At 33.3% G+C, this 23,737-nt stretch overlaps 1 protein-coding gene across 2 annotated transcripts; it reads left to right on the plus strand.

Moving 5' to 3' along the window:
- Positions 1-203: 203 nt before the first annotated feature.
- Positions 204-22,882, plus strand: TYRP1 (tyrosinase related protein 1). 2 transcript variants are annotated; one of them, XM_074282900.1, is made up of 8 exons: positions 204-364; positions 826-1,319; positions 3,564-3,886; positions 8,966-9,170; positions 13,211-13,378; positions 16,113-16,292; positions 20,464-20,610; positions 21,074-22,882. In XM_074282900.1, exons 2-8 carry the CDS (start codon positions 941-943, stop codon positions 21,277-21,279), a joined length of 1,608 nt encoding a protein of 535 aa, XP_074139001.1. In that variant the 5' UTR covers positions 204-364; positions 826-940; the 3' UTR covers positions 21,280-22,882. The 2 variants fall into 2 exon arrangements, with proteins under 2 accessions (XP_074139001.1, XP_074139003.1); XM_074282902.1 differs by having other exon boundaries at positions 916-1,319.
- The last annotated feature ends 855 nt before the right edge of the window (positions 22,883-23,737 follow it).

A 23,737-nucleotide genomic window follows, 5' to 3' on the forward strand; every position in this document is an offset into this window, starting at 1 on the left:
AAAATGAATGCTGTCATGGAAAGAAATCTACCCAAAACAAAAGCCCCCTCAGTTTCTCTGACTTGTTTTATTTCAATTACAAGCTTCTGACCTTTCTTTATACCCCTAAGCATCACAAGGAGATCAGCATAGAAGAAATCATGTGCTGGCCAAATACTTACTTAAGGACCAAAAAAACTCACTGAAGCAAAAAGGGGATTAGCAAAGGCTGGTGCGGAAGAAAGCCAGCCCAACCCAAAGCTTGGTTAACACTTGGGAGATTAGTAAGCAGTCAGAAAGACAAAACAAATTAATAGCTGTTATATCAATGAAAGAACAACTTAAAGGTGCAGGAGACACTGAACAAAGAAGGACCTGAGACAAGGTAAGGGAAGAAGCAATTCATGTCAGAGCTGGGTGGAAAGGAACCAAATGCTATTGAAAATATATGGCTTTTAAGCATGAAAAAATAATTCAACTGAAATCTGCTTTCAGCACTTTTCATAATTCCATGGTTTGGCTTAATTAATAGTGGTAAATTGATAATGAGCTCCTTTGATAAATGGCCTAGATAAAAACCATATTAATTTTTGTTGGAAAAAAGAATATTGAAATTTCAGTGAATAAAAGAGGAATAGTTGCTATAGGAATTATGCAAACTAAAATTCCTCATGGTAGATTATTAAGATGATTAAACTGAAATGGTACACTCTATCTCCTTTTTATTTTATGGAGGAAAATGTAGAGAGGCATTTTGATGGTGGAATGGGTAATGACTATTATCTTAGATACCTGGTTTAATTGTATATTATTATATTTTACTCCCCGCCTCTCTCTTTTTCTTAGCTTGATTTTATTCAGGTATTTAAGTTTCATCAGAGGAGAAAACAAGGTAAGAGTTTTGGGGTTGCATTCATAAAGGACTTTCTTCTCCAGAATTTTCTAGTTTCTTGCCTAGACAATGACAATTAGAGGACATCTCTTTTGGCTGCTTTGGCCAGTGCTGCTCCTTCACCAGAGTTATGCACAGTTCCCAAGGCAATGTGCTACCCTGGATGCATTGAGAAGTGGTGAATGTTGTCCAGACCTGAATCCAGGACCAGAGCCTGGGACAGACAGCTGTGGCTCATCAACTGGACGGGGCAGGTGTGATGCAGTTACTGCTGATACCCGGCCCCATGGGCCCCAGTACCCACATGATGGCAGAGATGATCGGGAAGCTTGGCCCATGAGGTTCTTCAATAGGACCTGCCACTGCAATGGTAATTTCTCAGGCTACAACTGTGGGACTTGCAAACCTGGATGGAGAGGATCAGCCTGTGACGAAAGAGTCCTTACAGGTAATTACAATGAAATAGGTTAAGAACACTATATGATTACTGAGGCAATAGTTGTACAAAGGGGAAAGAGTATTAAGTTGGAAAATGTTAAACAAAAATGCTACACAACACTAGAAGTAAATTCTTTTTAAAAAAGGAGAACATTTAATAGGAATAAGCAGACTCATATAAGAGAATGGGGGAGTGGTCAAGAAAAATTAGCACAGGAATAGGAATATAAAATTAGAAAGGACCTTAAAAGTTATCTAATACAATTCTTTCATTTTATAAATAAGTGATCTGAGTCCTCTTGACATTAAGTGATTTGCCTAATGTCACACTGGGAGTAAGAAGAATAGCAAAGATTCAAACCCAGTGACTCCAAAAAACAATGACAATAATAATATTGGAGTAAATGGTGAAAAAATAAATGAAATTAGAAGGAACAAGATGAAAAATGTATAACATCACCATGGTTTGAGGGGAAACATTAAATTTGGAGTTCATGAGCCTAAGGCAGAATCCCTTATCATGTAAATGGTCTTTAAGTATTTACTTCAATATATTGGTCCTCAGTTTTATTTGTAAATGAGAGACTTGTATTACATGACTCTAAAGTTCTTCAAGCATTGAATTAAATGAAATTATTATAGCAACAATGGAATTATTTTGATATTTCTAACAGAATATGAATCAATATAATGTTTAATAGTTCACCACATCTCATGGTAGTTAATATTAAAAATTTTTAAAAAAAGAGAATGGAGTAGAGAAATGTAAAACATTGTTCACATTCATTCCCTCTAACTACTTTGTATGAATAGTAGATAATCAGAATACTTATGCCCCTTTCTTCATAGAACCAACCATAATGACAGGCTGGGGCCTCATGAGGACTCTGTTTCAAAAGAGAGTTTCCTTTTAAACATTGTATCTAATTACCATTTCAAGGCAAGTCCATGGCCCAACCAAGAATAAATGATTTCCCTCCTCTCCTAAGAAACCCCGCACTGTTGCTACAGCACCATGGTAAAACAAGGATATATGGCAACAATAAGGATGCCTTTAAGATCTATTTCCCAGAATGATAGGTATGCTATTCAACTTCACAATCTTAAAACATCCTGACCAACAGTTATCCAATTACAAAGAGATTTACCAACTAATGGATTTTTTAGAGTTAGAATTTAAATTTATAATGATTCCATTTCTATATAGTTTTCCCAGGGATTTTATTCACAACTATCCAGTGAGATGAATATGGAAAATGTTGTTATTCCTGTTTTGTAAGTGAAGAAACACTAAGTTGAGAGAAATAAAATGACTTCTTCAGGTTGAATCAGTTAATCAGTAACTATCAGAGTGGGAATTCAAAACCAGATATCCTTGACACCAACTCCAGTGCTCTTTCCACTATTTACTGAGTACCTGTACTTTAATTTAGTAATTGAATGTCAGTCAAAACTCTTCAAATACAGAGGCTCCCTTCCCTATTTCACATACAAATATCCTTTCAGCTGATTTTTTTATCATACATCATTATCCATTAGAAAGAGTAATTCAAACTTACTGAAACTATTTGACTTTTTATGTTACAATAGATTCAATGGAGTTTTCAGCTTCAAATAATACTCTTCTGTAGTATGTAAAGAATGCTGACTATATCTATGCACACATTCATTTATGCACATCTGATTCTCTTATAGGACTTTAAGATTCTGAATTCTCTCCTGTATATGGGGCTTTGGGTAGGGTAGTGGGAGTTGCTATCAATAAACTTGCCCCAAAGATAAACAGGTCACCACTTCATTTCAATTCATTCCATGTAAAGCATTTAGCACAATATCTGGCACATAGGTGGTACATATAAATGCTTATTTCTTTCCATAACCCTAACCTTATAGCTCCTTCAAAATAAGAGAAAACAGAGATTACTATGGAAAAAGGACAACTGGGAGTCTTTGATGTAAAATTACCCATTATTGAATTAAGAGCACTAGATTTAGTGTCAGAGAATATGGGGTCAAATCCTACATATGCTGTCTTATCCCTTTATTATTCTGGAAAATCAATTCTCCTCTTCTGGTTTCCATTTCCTTATGCATGAAATGAGGAGGTCAAACAAATTTATTTCTAGGAATTCTACTTTCACATCATAGCTAAGCTACTGAAAAGTTTATTTGAATACCAGTCTTCAAAGACATATTTCTCTATAATATATATTGTCTTCTAGTATGAATTAATACTTACTTCTTATCTTTCAAGTTAGGAGAAACCTTCTAGACCTGAGTAAAGAAGAAAAAGATTACTTCATCCGTGCCCTCAACATGGCAAAGACCACTACTCATCCCCATTTGGTCATAGCCACTCGGAGATCAGAAGAACTACTGGGGAGAGATGGCAATACACCACAGTTTGAAAATATTTCCATTTATAACTATTTTGTGTGGTCCCACTATTACTCAGTCAAAAAGACTTTCCTTGGGGAAGGGCAAGAGAGCTTTGGGGCTGTGGATTTTTCACATGAAGGCCCAGCATTTCTCACCTGGCATAGGTACCACCTACTGCAATTGGAGAAAGACATACAGGTGAGCATGGGGATAAATGCTAAAGACTTAACTTTTAAGAAACTTTGCTTGAAAGCAAATTGCTTCTGAAAAACCAGTGCAATTCTAGATGCTAAGTACAAGTCTGAGAAATAGAAATTCCCATCTTTCATCCTAAACTTGACTTTAACTGGTTGTTCATTCTAGCCCCTTAAATGGGGCTTTATGCTTCACAGACTGTCATAGAGGAAGAAATATCATTCATTGTCATAGGAACCTCTTAGAAGAGTGAATTCAAACTTTATAAAATTATGACAACCTTTAAATTAATGACTTTTTACTTACTGACCCATTTTCAACTTGTATAATGGTCACTAAAAGACTATCCCCTTCAGACTCTTTTTTCTCCTTTTTAAAGTGTGTGGATTATCCTCCAGAACTATGATGTAATAGCTCTCAGTTTTCATGGGTCCCCATTATTTATCAATGTATTTGGTAAAGTGGAAAGGGAGACCTGACCTGATCCACTTACTAGACTGGACAAATCACTTAACCCCAATTATCTAGCCAAAAAGCAATTATTGATATTCAGTTGTGATGAATTCCTTGTGATGCCTTTGGAGTTTTTTTTTAGCAAAAATTCTAGAGTATCTTACCATTTTTTTCTCCAGCTCATTTTATAGATGAGGAAACTGAGGCAAACAGAGCTAAGTGACTTTCCCAGAGTCATATAGCTAGCAAGTTTCTGGGCCCAGATTTGAACTCACAAATATGAGTCCTCCTGATTCCCAGCCAAGCATTCTGTCCACTGACCACCTAACTGCTCTAGAAAACGTAAATATGCTAGATAATATTATTGTGCTATGGAACAGCTCCTTTTACTTGGCACAGGTATCAATTTTTTTTTTTTTTACACAGAGTTATTTTCACCTGCATTCACATTTCCAAACCTCTTCCTATCTGAATCTAAAGTGGAAATTTGGGAGAAATGTTAGTGTTCTGATCTCATTATTCATTGAAGTGCTTTTTCTCTATGTGGAAAAACCTTAACATGTCTGTCTATCCAATATCCTCTAGCTTAGGCAAAGTAATTTTCTGATTGCTATTGAGGAAAGGATAAAAATACTTTAAATCTGTTACTGAAGTGAGGGTCCTTGTGCTGTTCATACTGTACTATCACTTGTGACAAGTGCTAGAAAGCTTAAAATCAATTAGAAAAATAGCAGAGGTGAACTAAGGAAAGCACCAAGTACACATTGTTGAAACAGTGAAAGCTGCTTTGTATAACAAAAGACATTATAAAATCCTTTATATCTTAAAACTATTTTGAAAGCATTTTCAGAATCTGATTTAATAATTTTTAAAACAGGTGTGACAATTTCTCTTCATTGTTTTGCTTGCACTCAAAAAAGGAATGATTGAAGAGGGGCTATCCAATTCATTAAATCACAGAGCTAAAGATAGTTCCATGAAATATTCTCTGTGTAGTTCCAGGATGATTAAATGATCTCAGCTGATACTTTGGGCTTCATATTTTATAGCTCTGATTACAAGTAAGACATTTAGAGTATTATGAGTAGATAAATCTGTCATCTATAATTGGGTGCACATCCCTGTGCCCTCAAGTTATTTTCTCCTGGGTACATCATAATGAAAGGGCATCTGGAAAATATGTAAAAGCTTCAATTTTGCCTATGTAAACTCCAACCACCCTGACTAGCTTTCTAGAAAGCCAACTGCCCTGCAAATCTGGTCAATTAAATTCTGACATGCTATGTTGTGGAAATGCCACATGAAGAAGCTAGCACTTCAGAATGTTAATAACCAAGCCACAAATGTACTCTTGATGATTATTTTAAAAGGTTGTTACTAATTTTGAGAGCAAACATAATTGTTTCAAAGTGAGAAAGTTCTACAGTAGACAAAAATCAGGAAAATATATTTTCTGATTGTCCATTTTTTTTTCAGAAAACATCAGAAATGTTTTTTTAGAATATGACTTAATATGCCAATCAGAAGTAATTCATTGAGAAAAAGAAAAGCAAGAAATGGAAAATAAAAACAACACTTAGACTTAAAAAAACAAGAGACTAACTGCAGTTTTCCAAAGAACAAAAAAGTCTTATTAGAATTCCTAAGTAAAGTAAATAATTATATTACATGGAATTCTTTCGGTGAACATATTTTAAAATGAGGATGGTACTAAGAAAAACCAGATTACAAAGCAAAGGAAAACAGATAGAAATTAACCAAATTCTTACTACAAATTTGAGTATATATACTACAGAGGTATATAAAATTTCCTTATCAATGTAATCGTTAAACATATAACTAAGCCTTTACTAACACCTCTATTAAAATATCCTTTAAGAAGTCCCCAAAACTATCAAGATTTATTTCTAGTACCCAGTTTGGGTCTTTATTCTTTATTTGGGTTGTTAAGTGACACAGAAATTATACCATCTTACCTATTAAGTAGCTAACCAATAAATGCTTGTCAAATATTTGAACTGAATTGAGGAACAATCCTAGTCAGTACAAAGATGTCATATAGCATCTCAAGTTAGTTGATCAGAATTCTGTTAATTACAGAATTCTGCAATGCTTTTTGTTGTCGTTTGGCTTAATATAAAGCATCTACAATATTCAAGGTAGAGTGCTAGACAAATAGAATACAAAAACAAAAATTTGACACTGTCTTCTGGATGCTTTCAGAGACAAACTATAAAACATACATACCAATCAATTAAAACAAGATCATTTAAGAAAATACTAAAAACTAGAGGATGAGGAAAGGTTTTATAGTACCTACATTATTCTTTGAAGATAGCAAGGTAGTCTCACAAATGCAAGTGAGTAGAATGTACATTTCAGCATGGAGGACAACCTTTGTTGGTCTGGCAATGAAAAGTTCATGGAAAACAGTATTTCAGTTTGACTGGAATGTAGAATCCATAAGAGGAAGCCAGTTTGGGAAGGTTGGTGAGTGTCAGATTGTAGAATGAATTTTAATATCAGGCTGAAGAGTTTATATTTTATCCTAGCAGAAATAAAGAATGAAGAGAGTAGAACAATAAAATGGGGACTGAGAAAAGACTATGTATACTAAAAGTCAACTGAAACATTTTTCACATGATAGTGACATGATCAAATCTGTATTTTATAGATACTAAATGCCAGTTGTGAAATCCAAACACCAGCTCCAACTCTAATGAATGACCTTGACCTTCCCTTTCTCAAATGCACTGAGCTCAGTGCTTTTTTTTTTTTTTATTACTCTTTCCCTTTGGGATGATTAATTGTGTCTTCCCAAACTGAAAACAATAGCTCTCTCTATAGATCTGTTTATTTGAGAAGCCATGTCCTAATTAATTTGAGAGTTGTCATATCTAGATAGATCTTAAACTAGAAGTTAAGAGATTAAGAAGTCCTGAGAAATAAAAGTTTTCACTCTTCCCAACCTTTTCCTAAGATGTCACTGATATCACTGACTTCTTTGTTTCTTACCTGTTATACTATCCGTTATGTACTCCTGTGTTAAATTAAAAACCAACTGAAAATTCTCAAAAACCCTTTAGATAACTTACTATGTCAGGTCTCAATGCATCCAATTTGTAAGGGTTTTAATCCTCCCTCATCCAATCTGATCTTATTATAGTCTCGGGTCTCTGAAAAGATTTATATTAACTGCTAGAGTCCTAATTCTGACTATGAGGAAAAAGTTTTCATTTATAACATTGTTTGTAATCTTAGGATTATCTTTGATGCCTCTTATTTTCATGATTATTTCTATCCAGGCAACTGATTCTATCTCAACATCACTTGTCACATCTATCTCCTCTTACTCCACTGCTTTTATCCTATGTTACCTTTGTTATCCTATGTTATCCTATGTTAGCCTTTGTTACCACTCTCTTGGGTCATAAATCAAAACTCTTTACAGTGCTTTCTTCTCCACTCTGTTCTCCTATTAATCCATTCTATTATTCTTAATAATACCAGAATCTTTCTTACACATAAAGCTGATAATGTAGCTTATGATTAAAAAATAATTTTCATTTGTGATTCAAAAGATCTTCATTGACTAAAGAGTAAATTTTAAATTTCTTTGTCCACAATTCAAAGCTTTCCATAATCTGACAACATCCTATTTTTCCAGCTTCATCTCAAATTTCTAGATGGCACATAGCAAACTAGTGTACTGAATATATTACTCTTCTTTTGTATTACCTTCATTCAGTTCTCCTTGTTCCCTGTGCTTGCAATGTCCTCTTCCCTCCTCTTTTTAAACTGTGAATTCCTAACTCCTTGTAAAGTGGACTAAAGCACTATTTTCTCCAGAAAACCATCCTTCATTACCCCAGTAGAACTGTCTTAGCCTTCACATAGCACTTGGCTTTGTAACTCTCTAAAATATTTATCCTACAATATTGTATACTATAGTGGTCTGTGTTTCAGTCTTATCCCTGAGACTGTAAGCTCCCTGAAAGGGTATGGACTATGTGTTTTATAAACTTTCTATCTCCCTCTGAAAACACAGTGCTCTGCACCTAGTAGCTATTTAGCACATTTTACTGAGTGAAGAGTTATTGACTGAAGAGTTGCTATTTCACTTAACTGTTGAATACTGTTTTGCCTAAAGCTATGTTTTCAAGCAACCAATTAACACCATTAGGTGGGTTTTGATTGCATCTTTTATTCCTATCTTGTTAGTCTTCCACATCTGCTTCAGACAGATGCTTGTAGGCCTTTTACTTCATTGATAGAGTAAATAGAAGGAAGTATAAACTTCTAGTCAAAAAAAGATGTCGTTGACAATTGCTGCTAAAAGCAAAGTAAATTTTGCAGACTAAATATTTTATACATTTAAAGAAACTTTCAAATAATTTATCACATACCATATTATATAATGAGCTTTGTTTTCCCTAGGTACTCTTTATTTGTATAAAGGTTCATTTACATATGTTGGTCCTGCCCAGGCATTACCAATAGATTATTCAAAACCAAGTAAACAGAGAGCTAGTTATCTAAATTTCTATCTGAGAGGGACTTTAGCAGAAAGGAAAATTTGACCTCCAAAATATTTTATTACAAATCACTAATAACTTTTCTATGATTTAGGAGATGCTACAGGACCCCAATTTTGCCCTTCCATATTGGAACTTTGCTACTGGAAAAAACACGTGTGATATCTGCACAGATGACTTGATGGGTTCAAGAAGTAACTTTGATTTTTCTCTGATAAGTCCGAATTCTGTCTTTTCCCAATGGCGAGTTTTGTGTGAATCTGTGGAAGATTATGATACCCTGGGAACCATTTGTAACAGTAAGTTCCAATTTCAATAAAGGACTCTATATCCTTTAACAGACAAAGACAGAAAACAAATAACGTGGAAAGAAGTGATATTATGTCTATCAATACTTTAAAGAGCTAGGATTCCACTATTATGTACAGAGTAGGTGCTAGAACTTTTGATGCATGGAAAAAAAAAACTACATTTATTTAATTTTGGAGCATTAGGAGTTTTAATAACTAGCAGCTACTTTCTTTAGTCACATGATTTCAGAGCTGAAACATAAATTAAATATCACATAGGACTCTTCCTTTTGGAGACATAGAATTCAAAAATATAGGTCTTGAAGAGGTTTTAAATATCATCTACCCTAATCTCCTCCATCATCTTACAGATGAAAAGACTAAGTTCAGAAAATGGAAGTAACTATTCCCACTTCATTTAGAAAGTAAGGAATTCAAATGTAAATAAAGAAATTAAGAATAAATAAAAGTGAGAATTTTCTAGCTAAAAGGATATCTCACTTTGAACAGACATAAAGAAATTACATTTACATAGCATATTTACATATGCCAGAAATGGTGCTAAAATATAACTTCATTTGATCCTCACAATAACCTTAGGAGATAGGTACTATTTCTGCCTCCACTTTACAGATGAGGAAATTGATATTAAGTTACTTGGAAAGGATTATACATCTAGAAAGTACCTGAAGTTGGATTTGAACTCAGTACTTTTTTGACCCAGGGCTTAGGATTTTATCATCTGGGCATAGTACCACTAGAGTAGTAATATGTGAAATCAACTTCTGTATTTGTTTTATATTGTTTAAAAAGAAAGAATATACTGTATTCTCATATGGGGAGTTGGCTTGGAATGGCCCTGTCTCAAAACAAGAGACTGGAACAGAAGGTTTCTCAAGGGTCCATTAAGCTCCATTACTTTTTTATATATCTCTATATAATTGTGATTTTGTTTGGAGACTCCCATAGTGCCTCTTATAATCATGATAATATCATACTGAAAATAGCATAAGATGATGAGTAAAATTAGAGAAAAAAAAGAAAGGATGTAAGTAGGGAAAGAAGGAGAGAAGAAAATATGAGAGGGAGGTAAAGAAAGAAGGCATAAAGGGAAAAAAGAAAGAAGCAAAGAAAGAAGGAAGGAAGGAAGGAAGGAAGGAAGCAAGGAAGGAAGGAAGGAAGGGGAGATAGGAAGGAAACAAAGACAGAAACAAACAAAGAAAGAAGGAATTGAACTTCATTCAATACTTGAACCCTCTTTTTTCATGTAAGTCAATAGTAACTGAAATATATCTATTTTTTTTGTCTAGTATTTTACAATTTCCACAGTCATGTCACAACAATTCACAGCCACAACTGAAGATTTGAAAAAGTTTAAGTAACTTTTCCAAGTTACATGATTAGTAAATGCTGAAGACAAATACAGAACTCTTTTGTGTGTGTGTACGCGTGTGTGCACTCCTTATTCTGTGTTCTTTCTTATTGCATTGTTATCTTATTATAAGGTTCTGCTCATAATTTGCAAGGTACAAGTATTCAGGGGGAAAATCAAAGGATTTGGAAAAAGAAAAACTCTATATAAGCAATACATAAGCAGAGCCTTGCTAAGGTTTTCCTGAAAGGCAAATAGGTACATAAATTAGAGAGAGGAAGAGAGAAATGAAGAGGAAGAAGCAGACAAGCAGATAACAATACTACCCAAACTCCTAAACAACAAAGCAGTGTTTTTGAAACTTTTTTTTTAAATAAAGAATAATTATAGTGGTTGAACTTTCAATGATGCCCTTTTTAAAAAATAAACTAATTTTACCAGTCTAGTAAATCAAACCAAACTCGTTAACATCAGTGGCAATGTATTTTTTAAGAATCTTCATGCTGTTTTTTTTTTTTTTTTTTTTTACTTTGACATAAAGTAATGGAAGGAAAAGAAATTCAGGAATCAAAAAATAAAATAGTCACCTATACTTCATAGAAGCAAAAAAAAAAAAAAGAAACTGAAAAAAATCTATGGGAAAGTATTTTATAATGTTGGATTATAGGTAATGAGCTAAAGGTGATTCTAGAGGGGAAAAAATAATCAAACCATTCAAAAGTATTTGCTAAAATGGTTAGTCATAATTTATAAGGCCATAACCCTTAGTTAAAATAGTATGCTTCCTCGAGGGAAAAGCTATTATGAATTATGGCATGTTCTCTCTCTGCTTCAGTCTAGCTGTCTCCTTCCCTCCCCCTTCTCTTTACCTCTCCATTTCTTACCCTTTTTCTCAATCTTTCTCTCTCAATCTTTTCCTCTGTTTCTCCTTTTCTCTGTCTTTCTGTCATTGTCTGTCTCTATCTGCCTCCCCTCTTTCCTCTTTTCCCTCTCCCTCTTCTTCCATCTCTCCCTCTCCCTCTTCTTCCATCTCTCCCTCTCCCTCTTTCTCCCTCTCTCCTCCCCCTTCTCTCTTTCACTCTAAGGAGTACTCAGATGTGGAACTTCTTTTAAACAGGGAGATTAACAAGTCTTTTGTAATATTGTCTTTGAGACAATTGAATGTCTGAGACTATGAATGTTTAAATGATTTGCTCATAGTCACCCAGCTAATCCAAAATCTAGGGGATTTGAAATCAGATTCTTCCAAATTCCACATCTGGCCATTTATTCACTAAATCATTGTCACTCACCTATGTAAAGTTGTATTATTTTCTTTTAAGCCAAGTCTTGGTTCTTTTTTGCTTAAATTCCCTACTTCACATAATGAGTTACATCTTTGTAGATGCTTGGGATAATATTTAATAATCTAGAGATAGCTATTCTGAAAGAAATAGAATAAATCACATTTTATATCACTTTCAGGTTTAAAAAGAACTTTCTTTACAACAGTGTAGTGAGGCAAGTAACTAAAGGATGTTTATTTTCATTTTTCATTGAGAACAATTGAGAAGTTGAAAAACTTAGTGACATAGTTCAATGGAAAAAATTCTGCTAATTCTGTTATAGTCAAAGAGCCTCAGCTCTGATCCTGCTTCTTCCACTTAATAACTAGGTGACTGAGTATTTTCCCTTTTTTAGGCCTTAGCCTCATGCCTCTGAAGTCCTTTCTTTCTCAAAAATTATGATCAGATGCTCATTTGCTGACATATTAAAATCTCTTTATTCCACATCAAGTATTCTTTCAATCATAAGAAGGCTGTCTTTCAAGAGAATCTATTTTAAATATGTCAAGTAAAGCCTGGATTTGAGATGAGGTTGTATTTATTTAGCAATTTTAAATTATATAATTAAAATAAATTTATATTGATACCTTTGGTTTTCACATCACTTGCATATTCTCCCTCTCCCAGGGACCCATCCCTGAAAATAAAAACCAAAATAGAAAGGGAAAAAAGTTTAGCAAAATAAACCAATTTTTCAATAAAAAAGTTTAATATAAGGTTCCATAAAATGTTCCATATCCACATTCTCCCATTTCTACCAAAAAAAAAAAAAAAAAAAAAAAAAAAAAGGTTTGGAAATTAACTCTTCATATTTCTGTGGGTTGTTTTTTTTGGTTTTTTGGTTTTTTGGGGGGTGGGGGGTGGGGGTGGGGAAGGGAAGTCTAATGATGATGAGGAAGAAGAGGAAGGGGAGGAGAAGAAAAAAAAAGAGGATGTCATTGTTTATTACTTTTTCTGGTTCTCTTTACTTCACTTTGACTCAGTTCCTATAATTCTGCCCATGATTGGTGTGCGAATTTCTTTAGTTAAAAATCTCAACTATCTAATCAATGTTCTTTTCAAAATATTCATAGGGAAGAAGTGATAGTTTACTTTTAATGCATTCTCCAGAGGTAGGCCTGAACATGTGTTTGCTTGCTTGCTGCCTGGCTTATTTGTTTGCTTTTTTAAGGGGAAAAAAAGGATTTTATCTTATGTCTCTTTTCTATTCATGGTTCATTCTTCCCTTAATATCTCTACTTTTTTCTCTTCTACCTCAGGGAAGCTGTCTTCTGTTGTCGGTACCGTGCATTTGTGATTTTTTAGAACCACGACTAGCTGTAAAATGTTTCCTTTCTTTCCATGATTCTCAGGCACAGAAGGAGGACCTATTCGAAGAAACCCTGCTGGAAATGTAGCAAGGCCCATGGTGCAACGACTCCCTGCACCACAGGATGTCGCTCAGTGCTTGGAAGTTGGTTTATTCGATACTCCTCCCTTTTATTCCAATTCAACAAATAGTTTCCGAAACACAGTGGAAGGCAAGTAAACAAAATGAGAAATTTGGATTCCTTCTGCTTCAAAGGAGTTCGAAGGAGGCTTTAGTGGAGCTTCTTTGTGTTCATCAAACCCTGATGAAATCTATGAATCCCTTATCAGAAAAACATTTTTTTTTAAATGTAAAGCATGAAATACATAGGGTTATAAAAGAAACAAATTATAGTGAAATATGATTATCCAATTTTTAAAAAGAAAATAAGTTTAGGCATCACAGGTTTAATACAGTCTAATTCTTTAACACTAACATAAAATATTCTAGTTCAGATTTAATAATTTCAAAAATCACCTTAATCTTGTGGCTTTTTATCAATTAATCACTTTTTACCCAGGAAGAATTTTTGAATTGTTGACTTTACACTGTAAAATTTCATCTAACAATCTTAAAAAGACAAGGCCTCGGATTATAATACAGGATTCCAAAGCAGGAGCAAAGTCTATTTTCCATTGAATTCAGAGAACCAATTCAAAGATATAAAAATTCCACATTTTTGCTTGATTTCCAGCCTTCATTCTTTGCATATCTAGGCTGATTTCAATTTTTTTTTAGTTTAATTTATTCAGTAATTAGGCAAAAATAATTAGGTAGAGATTAATGAATAACAGCTATATCATGCCAGAAATGGGCATATACTGAGTATAAGCTTAACTCTTTTCAGAAAAAAAAATAAAGTACTACTTACTGATATTCAATTAAAAAAATAATTTTGATAGACTGCTGTGGGAAAGAATAAGCTAGTGAAGATGACTTCTAAAATTTCCATTAGTGATGAGAGGGAAAATATATGTGTGTGTATTTCCCTTACCCTCCTCCTTCATCCCAACATGATCACCAAAAATAAAAAAAGAAAAGAATAAAGGAAGGAACAAAAGAAGGAAAAGACTTTGTCAGGTTAATATTTTTTTTAAATTCTTTCTTGTTAATAGCAAGGAATCAACATTATTAGCCCAGGATTTTGTGTGATATGAGTAGTCCATTAAAAATGATCAGATTCAAATTAACTCACTGACTGAGTTGTACAAAACTGGATAAACCCTTATAATAAGGTGATTCAGAACACTGAAGGAAGAAGGCACACAGTGATTCAGGCTTAAATGAGGCATATCCCTGGAAAAGTTCTGTATCAAAAACACAACATGGATACAGAGGCAATTAGCAAAATTTGATAAACATTTTGAGACTAAGATTTCCAGATGGTTAGAACTAGTGCAGAGATGGCAGGGTAGCTTCTCTGAGAAATCGTAGCTTCCCCACACCATAAGGTAGGTTTCTAAATATAAATGTGCTGACAGTCGTTCATCAGGAATAAGGTAGGAAGCTGAAATAACAGCTGGTGCATTCGGATGGGTATATATGATAGACTGGGTAGTAACCCTCAGAATTGTGTCAGCAATTTTCAATTGAATTTGAAGTTTTCCACTTCCTTTATTTCTTCATATATGGAAAGTAGCTATCTATTGTTTTAGTCTTGAGTATTCTAAATATTTTGTCTGATATTCTTAATGGTGTTTTTTGTTTGTTTTTATCTTGGATATGCCACATTACTATTAATCTCCTCCCTTTTTCTATTCTGGCCTAGTCTCAAATCCTTCACATGGTCATCTTTGTGAGTAGCAAGTTAAGGTGACAGATTTGGGAATCAATTTAATGAATAATCATATTATCCCAGAATTTAGCTCTACAAGAGATTTTGGGGCATTATCTAATCCAGAGGATCAGCACACTGCAGGATAAGGCCCAAATCTCTATCTATCTATCTATCTATCTATCTATCTATCTATCTATCTATCTATCTATCTATCTGTCTGTCTGTCTATCTGTCTATCTATCTATATGTATATATATAGTATGTATGTATAGATTTAAAAATATAAAACATTTTAGAAACTTTTTTAATAAAAACCATTCATCATTCATGTGACCATATGAAAACAGAAGACAGGAAGAAAAGGGCCAGATTTGATAACCAGGCCGTAGTTTGTTGACTTCTGATCTTATCTAATTCCCTCATTTTACAAATGAGGAAACTGAGACTGGGATTAGTAAAACAACTTACTTGCCCAAACACAGAAAGATAATGAGAAGAAAAGTCAGGATTAATATACAAGTCCCTGGATTCCAAATTGAATGCTCTTTCTACTATACTACATAGTCTCTCAAAGTTAGTGTATGAGACTAAATCAGTAGCTCCACTGTGTGCAGAATACATTCCTCAGTATTCTTTTCTAAGTATGTGGATTTCAATTCTTCTTGTGCAACAAGAGAACTGTACGATCTGCACACATATATTGTATCTAGGATATACTTTAACATATTTAACATGTATAAGACTGCATGCCATCTGGGGAGGAGGTAGAAGGAGGGAAGGGAAAAATCGGAACAGAAGTGAGTACAAGGCACAATGTTGCAAAAATTTACCTATGCATATGTTCTGTCAATAAAAAGCTATAATTTAAAAAAATAAGTATGTGGATTAATGCTTACTAATATCAACTAAAAGAGAAACAAAACTGGCAAAGAGGCCTCAAATATACATTCAAAATTTCTTAATCTAAGTGTAAAAGTAGCATATACCTTGCAGAGTGACAATCAACTGAGGTTTCTAAGAAAAAAGCCAATTACATATATAAATGAAGCAATCTGATGAGCTTTGGGAGAAAATTGCTTCCTACTTTAAAAATTATAATGGTCTATCCATCCTTACTTCTTACATCTAGGTTACAGTGATCCTACCGGGAGATATGACCCTGCAGTTCGAAGCCTTCATAATTTGGCTCATCTGTTTCTGAATGGAACAGGAGGACAGACCCATTTGTCTCCCAATGATCCTATTTTTGTCCTTCTACACACTTTCACTGATGCAGTTTTTGATGAATGGCTGAGAAGATATAATCCTGGTAAGATGTTTTTGTTTATGGTTTTTGCAGGCTCAGCAAACTGAACCATTCTGATGGAGTCATTATCACTAAACTAAGCACTCAACACACATAAAGTGCCCTTTAACATTAGGTTGGAATCACCATAATTTGCAGTCATTTCCACAACACTGAAAACCACTTAGAGATTACAAGCATCAAATGTGTTCTGGACAGTTAATATAATTGGACACTTGTTGCAAAGCATGCTAGGACAACATAGGTTATACCCAAGATAACTAAGATTTCCATGAAAAATTACCCCCATATCCTCTAGTCTTTTTTTTCCCTCCAACTCCCTAAAAGAAATCAATTTTGCTATAACTGAATATGAAGAATGACTATTCAAACCTGGGCAGAGGCCTCAGAAACTGCAACAGAATTAGATAATATCCTAATGCACTGTGCTGTTTTATATGACATGTTGGCTTCTCACAAATGAAAACTTGATTGCAAAGTTAAGCCTTAATTTTCCTACCCCTATAGTATAACATAACTTTTAAATCTGTCATAGTAGAATATCTTAAATTTCCTGTTAATCTAGTTCACTGTCATTCTAATCTCCTAGTCCTAAATGACTTTCCAATTAAGAAAAACTGATTCTATTGGTTGAAAGAACATAAATGGTTCAAGGATTAGAAATATTCTTTCTTTCCAGAGTGTTCTCATCTGTATGGTGAAGAAGCTATGCTTTCTTCTGATTCTATCAGTTCCTAATTAAGATACACAAGCTCCCTTTGACTTTATTATGCTTCTATTCACAACATAAATACACCAAAATTAATTTTCATTAGCCCTTTCCTTTCTTCTCTCATGACTGTCTATCCTGAAAAAATGGTTATTTTTATATAATGCACAAATGAAAATGGCAAAAAATGATTGCAGTCTATGTAATCATATTAACAATAACTAAAATTTACATAGGACTTGAAATTTTACAAAATGTTTTATAAACATCTCATTTTATTCTCACAAGTCTAAAAGTTTATTATTCCTTATTTTACAGATGAGGAAACTGAGGAAGAAAAAGATTAAGTGACTTACCCAGGGTGACACAGTTAATAGATATCTGAGGCTCAATTTGAACTTTGAACTCAGGTCTTCTTGAGTCCAAGTATAGTATTCTCTCAAATGTACCACCTTGCTGCTTCTAAATTCAAAGTATAATTAACATATATGTTAAAATATTCAAAGTATAGTATCAATAAAAACAATTTACGGATTTTCCTAAATATGCCAGTTATCTGAATGTGGCCTGTATAAAAATATTTGTAGGAATATTAACTTAGATAGTAATTTATAGCCACAAAATATATTTATCTTCACACATATTTCATAGTAGAAATGCTTGTTGAATGAGTGAGTGAATAAATGAGTGGATACTATGTCATCACATATAGAGGGGACGGTTAAATGATTTGTCCAAACTCATAAAGTGGTATACTAAAATTTGAACCCAGGGCTTCTACCTAAAAATCCAGTAATCATAACCCCACTTTGCTGAAGAGGAAAACATACCTGGGGGGGAAATATAGTAAGCTACTTTGAAATGATTTAAAGAAGAAAATTTTTCTACTGAAAATAGATATTAGATGGTCATTGTCTCTCCTGCTACTGGGATAACTGAGCTTGAGCCCAAGAGTTCTGAATTAAAGTGGACCATAAAACCAGCTACATAAGCAGCTGGTGACATAGTGAGTGGATATAGTGTTGGGCTTAGAGTCATAAAGACCTTACATCAAATCTGGCCTCAAACACTTACTAGTTGTGTGACCCTGGCTTATTTAATCCTGTTCACCTCCATTTCTTCTTCTGTAAAATAAGCTAGAGAAGGAAATGACAAACTACTCTAGTATCTTTGCAAAGAAAATCCAAAAAGGGAGCATAAAGAGGCACCCATGATTGAATAACAACAACAACAAAAATTGATCGAGTGTTAGGCATAAATGTGGGAAGGTGAGTCCCCAAGAATGGGGTGAAGGACAAAAGGCCAGATTGTCTGAGGAAAAGCAAAATAGCATAAGTCAAAAAGTAGAGAAGGCCAAAAATCTGCTATCAGTCAGGATAGGCCTGGGAAATGAGTAGTAATTATACTTTCAGACTGGATAAGAGATGATTTCTTTTGTTTTATTTAATATTTAAGGAGGGATATTTCAGAAGGATACATATTTAATATTTAAGAGAGGGAGAGAGGAGGGGAAGGAAGGTCAGAAGTTTGAGCTCATTTTAAAAAGGAAAAACTAAAAATGAATGTATTCAGGGTACACATGTAAAAACTAGTTAAGGAAAAATGAGGAATTAAAACAATTACCTAAATAAATAATTTAATCTAACCATTAAAGTATTAGAAATATTCTCTATTAATCCCCTTTAATTTGTTTTTGACTATGGATGTCTCCAGGACAGCTAGATGACATAGTAGATGGAGTGTTGAGCCTAGAATCAGGAAGAGTCATCTTTCTGCGTGCTAATCCAACTTCAGAAACTTACTAGTAGTGTGACCCTGAACAAGTCATTTAATCAAGTTTACCTCAGTTTCTCATCTGTAAAATGAGCTAGAGAAGGAAATGGCAAACTACTCCAGTATCTTTGCCAAGAAAATCCCAAATGTGGTCATGGAGAATCAGACTCGACTGAACAACAACCACATGAACGTCTACACATAATTCAATTACATGCACTTCAACAATCACTGAATTGCAAGATGACACAGAATATGTCTCTTTAAAAGGCAAAAAAAAATACAATTGCTGGTCATGCATATAACATCAGTTTTGTAATATGTTTTAACAGATTTAAAATATCTTTCATTTAAAATATGGCAACTTAAATCAACAAATGAATATGTATTAAACTCCCATGTGCAGGACCCTGTGCTAGACCAGGGAAAACAAAAACAACGAGACTGTTCCTGCCTTCAAGGAGTTTATACTTTACTAGGGTAAAATAACATTTACACAGATAAGCGTCTGAGTCAGACATGACTGAAAAATGATTCAACATATAAATAAATAAACACAAAATAATTTCAGAATATGGATGAGGGATCTGAAAAGATTTCTAAAAGGAGAAACCAGCTGAGCTGAACCTTAAAGGAAGTTAGGGTATCTCAGTGTAAAAAGCTTGTGTTTCAGGAATAAGAGATAGTCTCTGCAAACTTCTGGAGATTGAAGTTGGCATTTTTAGTTTGTTGAGAATCTGTTACTCCATATTGACCAGAATATAGAATTAATGAAGGGCAATGGAATTAAATAAATCTGAAAAGTTAGAGTGGAGAAGATTAGGGGTGTCAGGTTGTAAAGGTTGACCTTTAAATTCAAGTTGAAAAAAATCTCCCTCAACAAAGGAGGTGATTTTACGATTTGGTTCTAAACTCCCTGTAACTATAATAGAATATAGACTCTTTGTACATTTAAAAAAGACTTGGAGTTTCTAGTGCAGGATATGATGGTTAAATTAATAACTGTGGAGTTTATAATGAGGATGATTTATTTTCTTTTGTAGATTTCTGCAAGTTTCAGTGATTTCATTTATATACACAGAGAGTGTATATACACTCACACACACAGAGTTTCTTTATTTTTACACTATTTGTATAGTAAAATATATATCAGTGTTTCCATTGTAAATCTCTGTTTTTAAAGGTTTAGTTATTGATATTGACAGCTTACCATTCAAAAGTTAAGCTGAAAATGCCAAATACTAAATATTCAGTCTAGGACAAATATTTTCCTGTAGATACATTTGTTTTCTTATTTAAATGATAAATAGTACTTTTAAAAACTAAAACCACATCTTTCTATTGGTTTTAAAAGAAGTTTAATAAATTTATATTCAAATTATTTTCCAGAGTTTAAAAATAATACAATTGATATTAATCTATATAGAAAATGTTCACTCTTTTCTAATTTAATCTTTTTTTCACTTTTTGGGTGACATTTTAGTGTTATAGTAAGATTATTCTTTCACATTATTCTTTCATGTTATTCTCAGTTTTCTTTAATGAAACATTTCCCTTGATTTTTTAATCTACATTGAAATACTACAGGGTATTTTAATGTTCTCACTAATATTTTAGTTACTTTAGGAGGAAATTTAATATTATTCATATCAATTTAATTATATCTCAACCAATTTTTCTTGGCATTTTTAGATATATCAATATTTCCATTGGAGAATGCCCCTATTGGACACAATAGGCAATATAATATGGTGCCATTTTGGCCTCCAGTAACCAATACTGAAATGTTTGTTACTGCTCCAGATAATCTGGGATATGCTTATGAAGTTCAATGGCCAAGTAAGTAACAGTTACAATACTAATAGTAGTACTGGTAGTAGTGGTAATGATAATAGTGGTTATAAAATAGTTTAGAATTTTCAAAGTATGCTACACACATTATCTCATTTGATCTCCACAACCTTTGTAGTATTACAGATATTATATATGTTTTATAAATGAGTAAGTGAAGCTTAGATTAAATGACTCAATTGTGATAATTCAACTGATATAGATCATTTTCACTCTAGGAAAAAAAAAAGGATTAATTATTACCTTTAAATTATTTAACTTAAATTTTCTTAGTTGATATTTTGGTGTCCTTATGTTATTGGGGGATGGGTGATTGTAAGTTATTATATACTATCTATCCTATATGAAAAGATATCAGAACATACTCAGAGTTTTTTAGAATTTTAACTTTGCTAGATTTTCTTTATATTGGTCATTGACATTTATTTATTCCCATTTTCTTTCTTGGTAGATCAGGCCTTCAGTGTTACTGAGATCATTACTATCACAGTAGTGGCTGCTCTAATATTGGTGGCAATCGTCTTTGTTGTCACCACTTGTTTTATCCGGGCCAGAAGAAACAAAGATGAAGCCAATCAACCTCTCCTCAGTGATCAATATCAACGTTATGCAGAAGAATATGAAAAGCTGTCAAATCCTAGTCAGTCTATGGTATAAAGATAAAAGCATACCATATTTCAGTTTTCAACAGCATCATATGAGTCTTTAGACCTTTCCTGTTTCAATGATCAATTAAATCAATAATGTTTTTTTTCACTGCTGTCTTATATACACGTGTGATTATGATTATTGAGTCCATCATAAACAATTGCCTTTAGTGAGGAAGAGCCATTGAAAAACTTGTGATTTAGTGTTTTGTTTATAAAGTATTTAAGAGGCCACCTTTAAGGGCCCATAAGTTCAAGCTCTGGAAAATGTGGGATGTGAATACAATCCTTCCTTTGCAACAAAAACAACAACAACATTCTGTTCTGCACATATATATTGTACCTAGGATATACTATAAGATATTTAATATGTATGGGAATGCCTGCCATCTAGGGGAGGGGGTGGAGGGAAGGAGGGGAAAAATTCGGAACAGAAGGGACTAAAAGGGATAATGTTATAAAAAAAAAAAATTACCTATGCATATGTACTGTCAAAGAAAATGTTATAATTATAAAAATTAATAAAAAAATTTTTTTAAAAAGAAAATATGGGATGGGATGAGTTCTAAACTTGGAGACAGGTAGAAGACAAGTTTGTTCTTCCTATGAAACTTATGTGAACATAAATATAGTGACTTAGCCTCTCTCAATCTCATCCTCCTACTGGCAAAATAATGAAACTAGTGCTTTTAGCATGTACCTCACAGGCTGTTGTGAGGCTCAAATGAGATAATATATGTAAAGTCTAATTTGAAATTATATATAAAAATATTATTATTAGATATAACATTTTATACATATTTTCTTATTTTAGTAATATCTTGTTACTGCATCAATAAGATTATATAGCCAATAAAGTATGACATTGTGGAGGATGACTTTGTGTCACTGACAACATTCTGGGTCACATTTTTATTTTCAGTATATAAAAATACTGATTTAAGGTGCCTTGTGAATATGAATTTCCACAATACTATTAAGACATCATAATTCACTAAGAGAAGTTAATTGCTAAAAGGCAGAGGACCTTAAACTAATAATAACAATAAATAAATATGCTTAAAGTTCAGTGAAAAGTATACCAGGAACCTAATGAATGTTCTTATTAATTTGTTTTTACTACTGGGATTTTAACTTGAACATGACCTTAAGTCTGGCATCTATAAGATGTTAGCACTTATACTGATGATTGTGACTAAAATGATTTTTAGTCTATGCCCAATGGGAGTACATGAGAAACTCCTTAATTTTCAGTTTCAGTCAGGATTACCAAATCTATCACTTTTTCCGAAAAAGATTTCCTCACCTTACATGCTGCCTCAAAATAGCAACCATCACTAAAAGTTCTCTTTTATCTTCACTGAATTAGTGAAACAGATTATTGTAGTTCACGTGTATCATATTACTGACAATCATATTTCCATGTTATTCAATTATTGTTATCTACATAGCTTTACTTTGGTTGGTACATTTGGATGTTATTTGAATAGCAAATAGTTTAATCCTGTTTTTTTTCCTCTTTCTACATCTTTTCTTCATTCACTGATTACCAGAAGATTATTTCCAAAGAATTACATGGAATAAGCTGATAATAAAAATTGAAAGTTAAATAAGATGGTTATCCTTATTTCACCATAATCAAGACAAAGAAGCATGATATAGAGAGCTGATTTTGGAATCAGGAAGACCTGAATTCAGCTCTCACCTTTGCCACATACTAGCTTTGTAATGTCAAGCACAACATTATTTCTCCAGAAATAAATAACTGATGATACTCCTGCATGTTCCTGGGACAAAACATAACTAGATATTAGGATTGATTCTGAGCATAAAATTTTGGAAAGATAAGGTAAAGCATGACCAGAGTAGGGAAGGACCTCAATTTCATGCTGTATAAGGATTGGTTGAGTAAAATGGAATATTTATCCTGTAGAAGAATTGAAGAATAATTAAAGAATTGTCTTCAAGAACTTGAATGGTTGTCATGAGGAAGAAAATTCAGTTCATTCTTTTTGGATCCAAAGTGCAAAGGTAGGAACAATGGATAGTAGTAGCAAAGAGCTGATTTAAATTTGATGTAAGGAAAAACTTTCTAATGTAGCTATTTGAAAGGCATTGCATTGTTTTGCAAAGTATGGTGTTCTCTTTTACCTGACATATTTAGAGTAAAGCTGGATGACAGCTTTAAGTACTATTTGGGCTAGTTGATCTCTCAATTTTTCCATCCCTGAGGTTCCTTAAGTTCCCAAATATGGTAAAAGAAATGTATATGAAAGGACTCCTCCTTACCTAATATTTAAATGCACATGTTCATAGGATTATTGATTTCATCCTAAAAGGGACCTGTAACCATGTGAGATTAAGTGATCCACTCAAAGTCATTAACATGGGAAGTGACAAAGTTAAGAATTGGACACAAGTCATTTGGTTCCAAATCCATCACTCTTTCCATTACATTCTACTGCTTC

Source organism: Sminthopsis crassicaudata, chromosome 1 (genome assembly GCF_048593235.1).
Source record: "Sminthopsis crassicaudata isolate SCR6 chromosome 1, ASM4859323v1, whole genome shotgun sequence".
Lineage (NCBI taxonomy): Eukaryota > Metazoa > Chordata > Mammalia > Dasyuromorphia > Dasyuridae > Sminthopsis > Sminthopsis crassicaudata.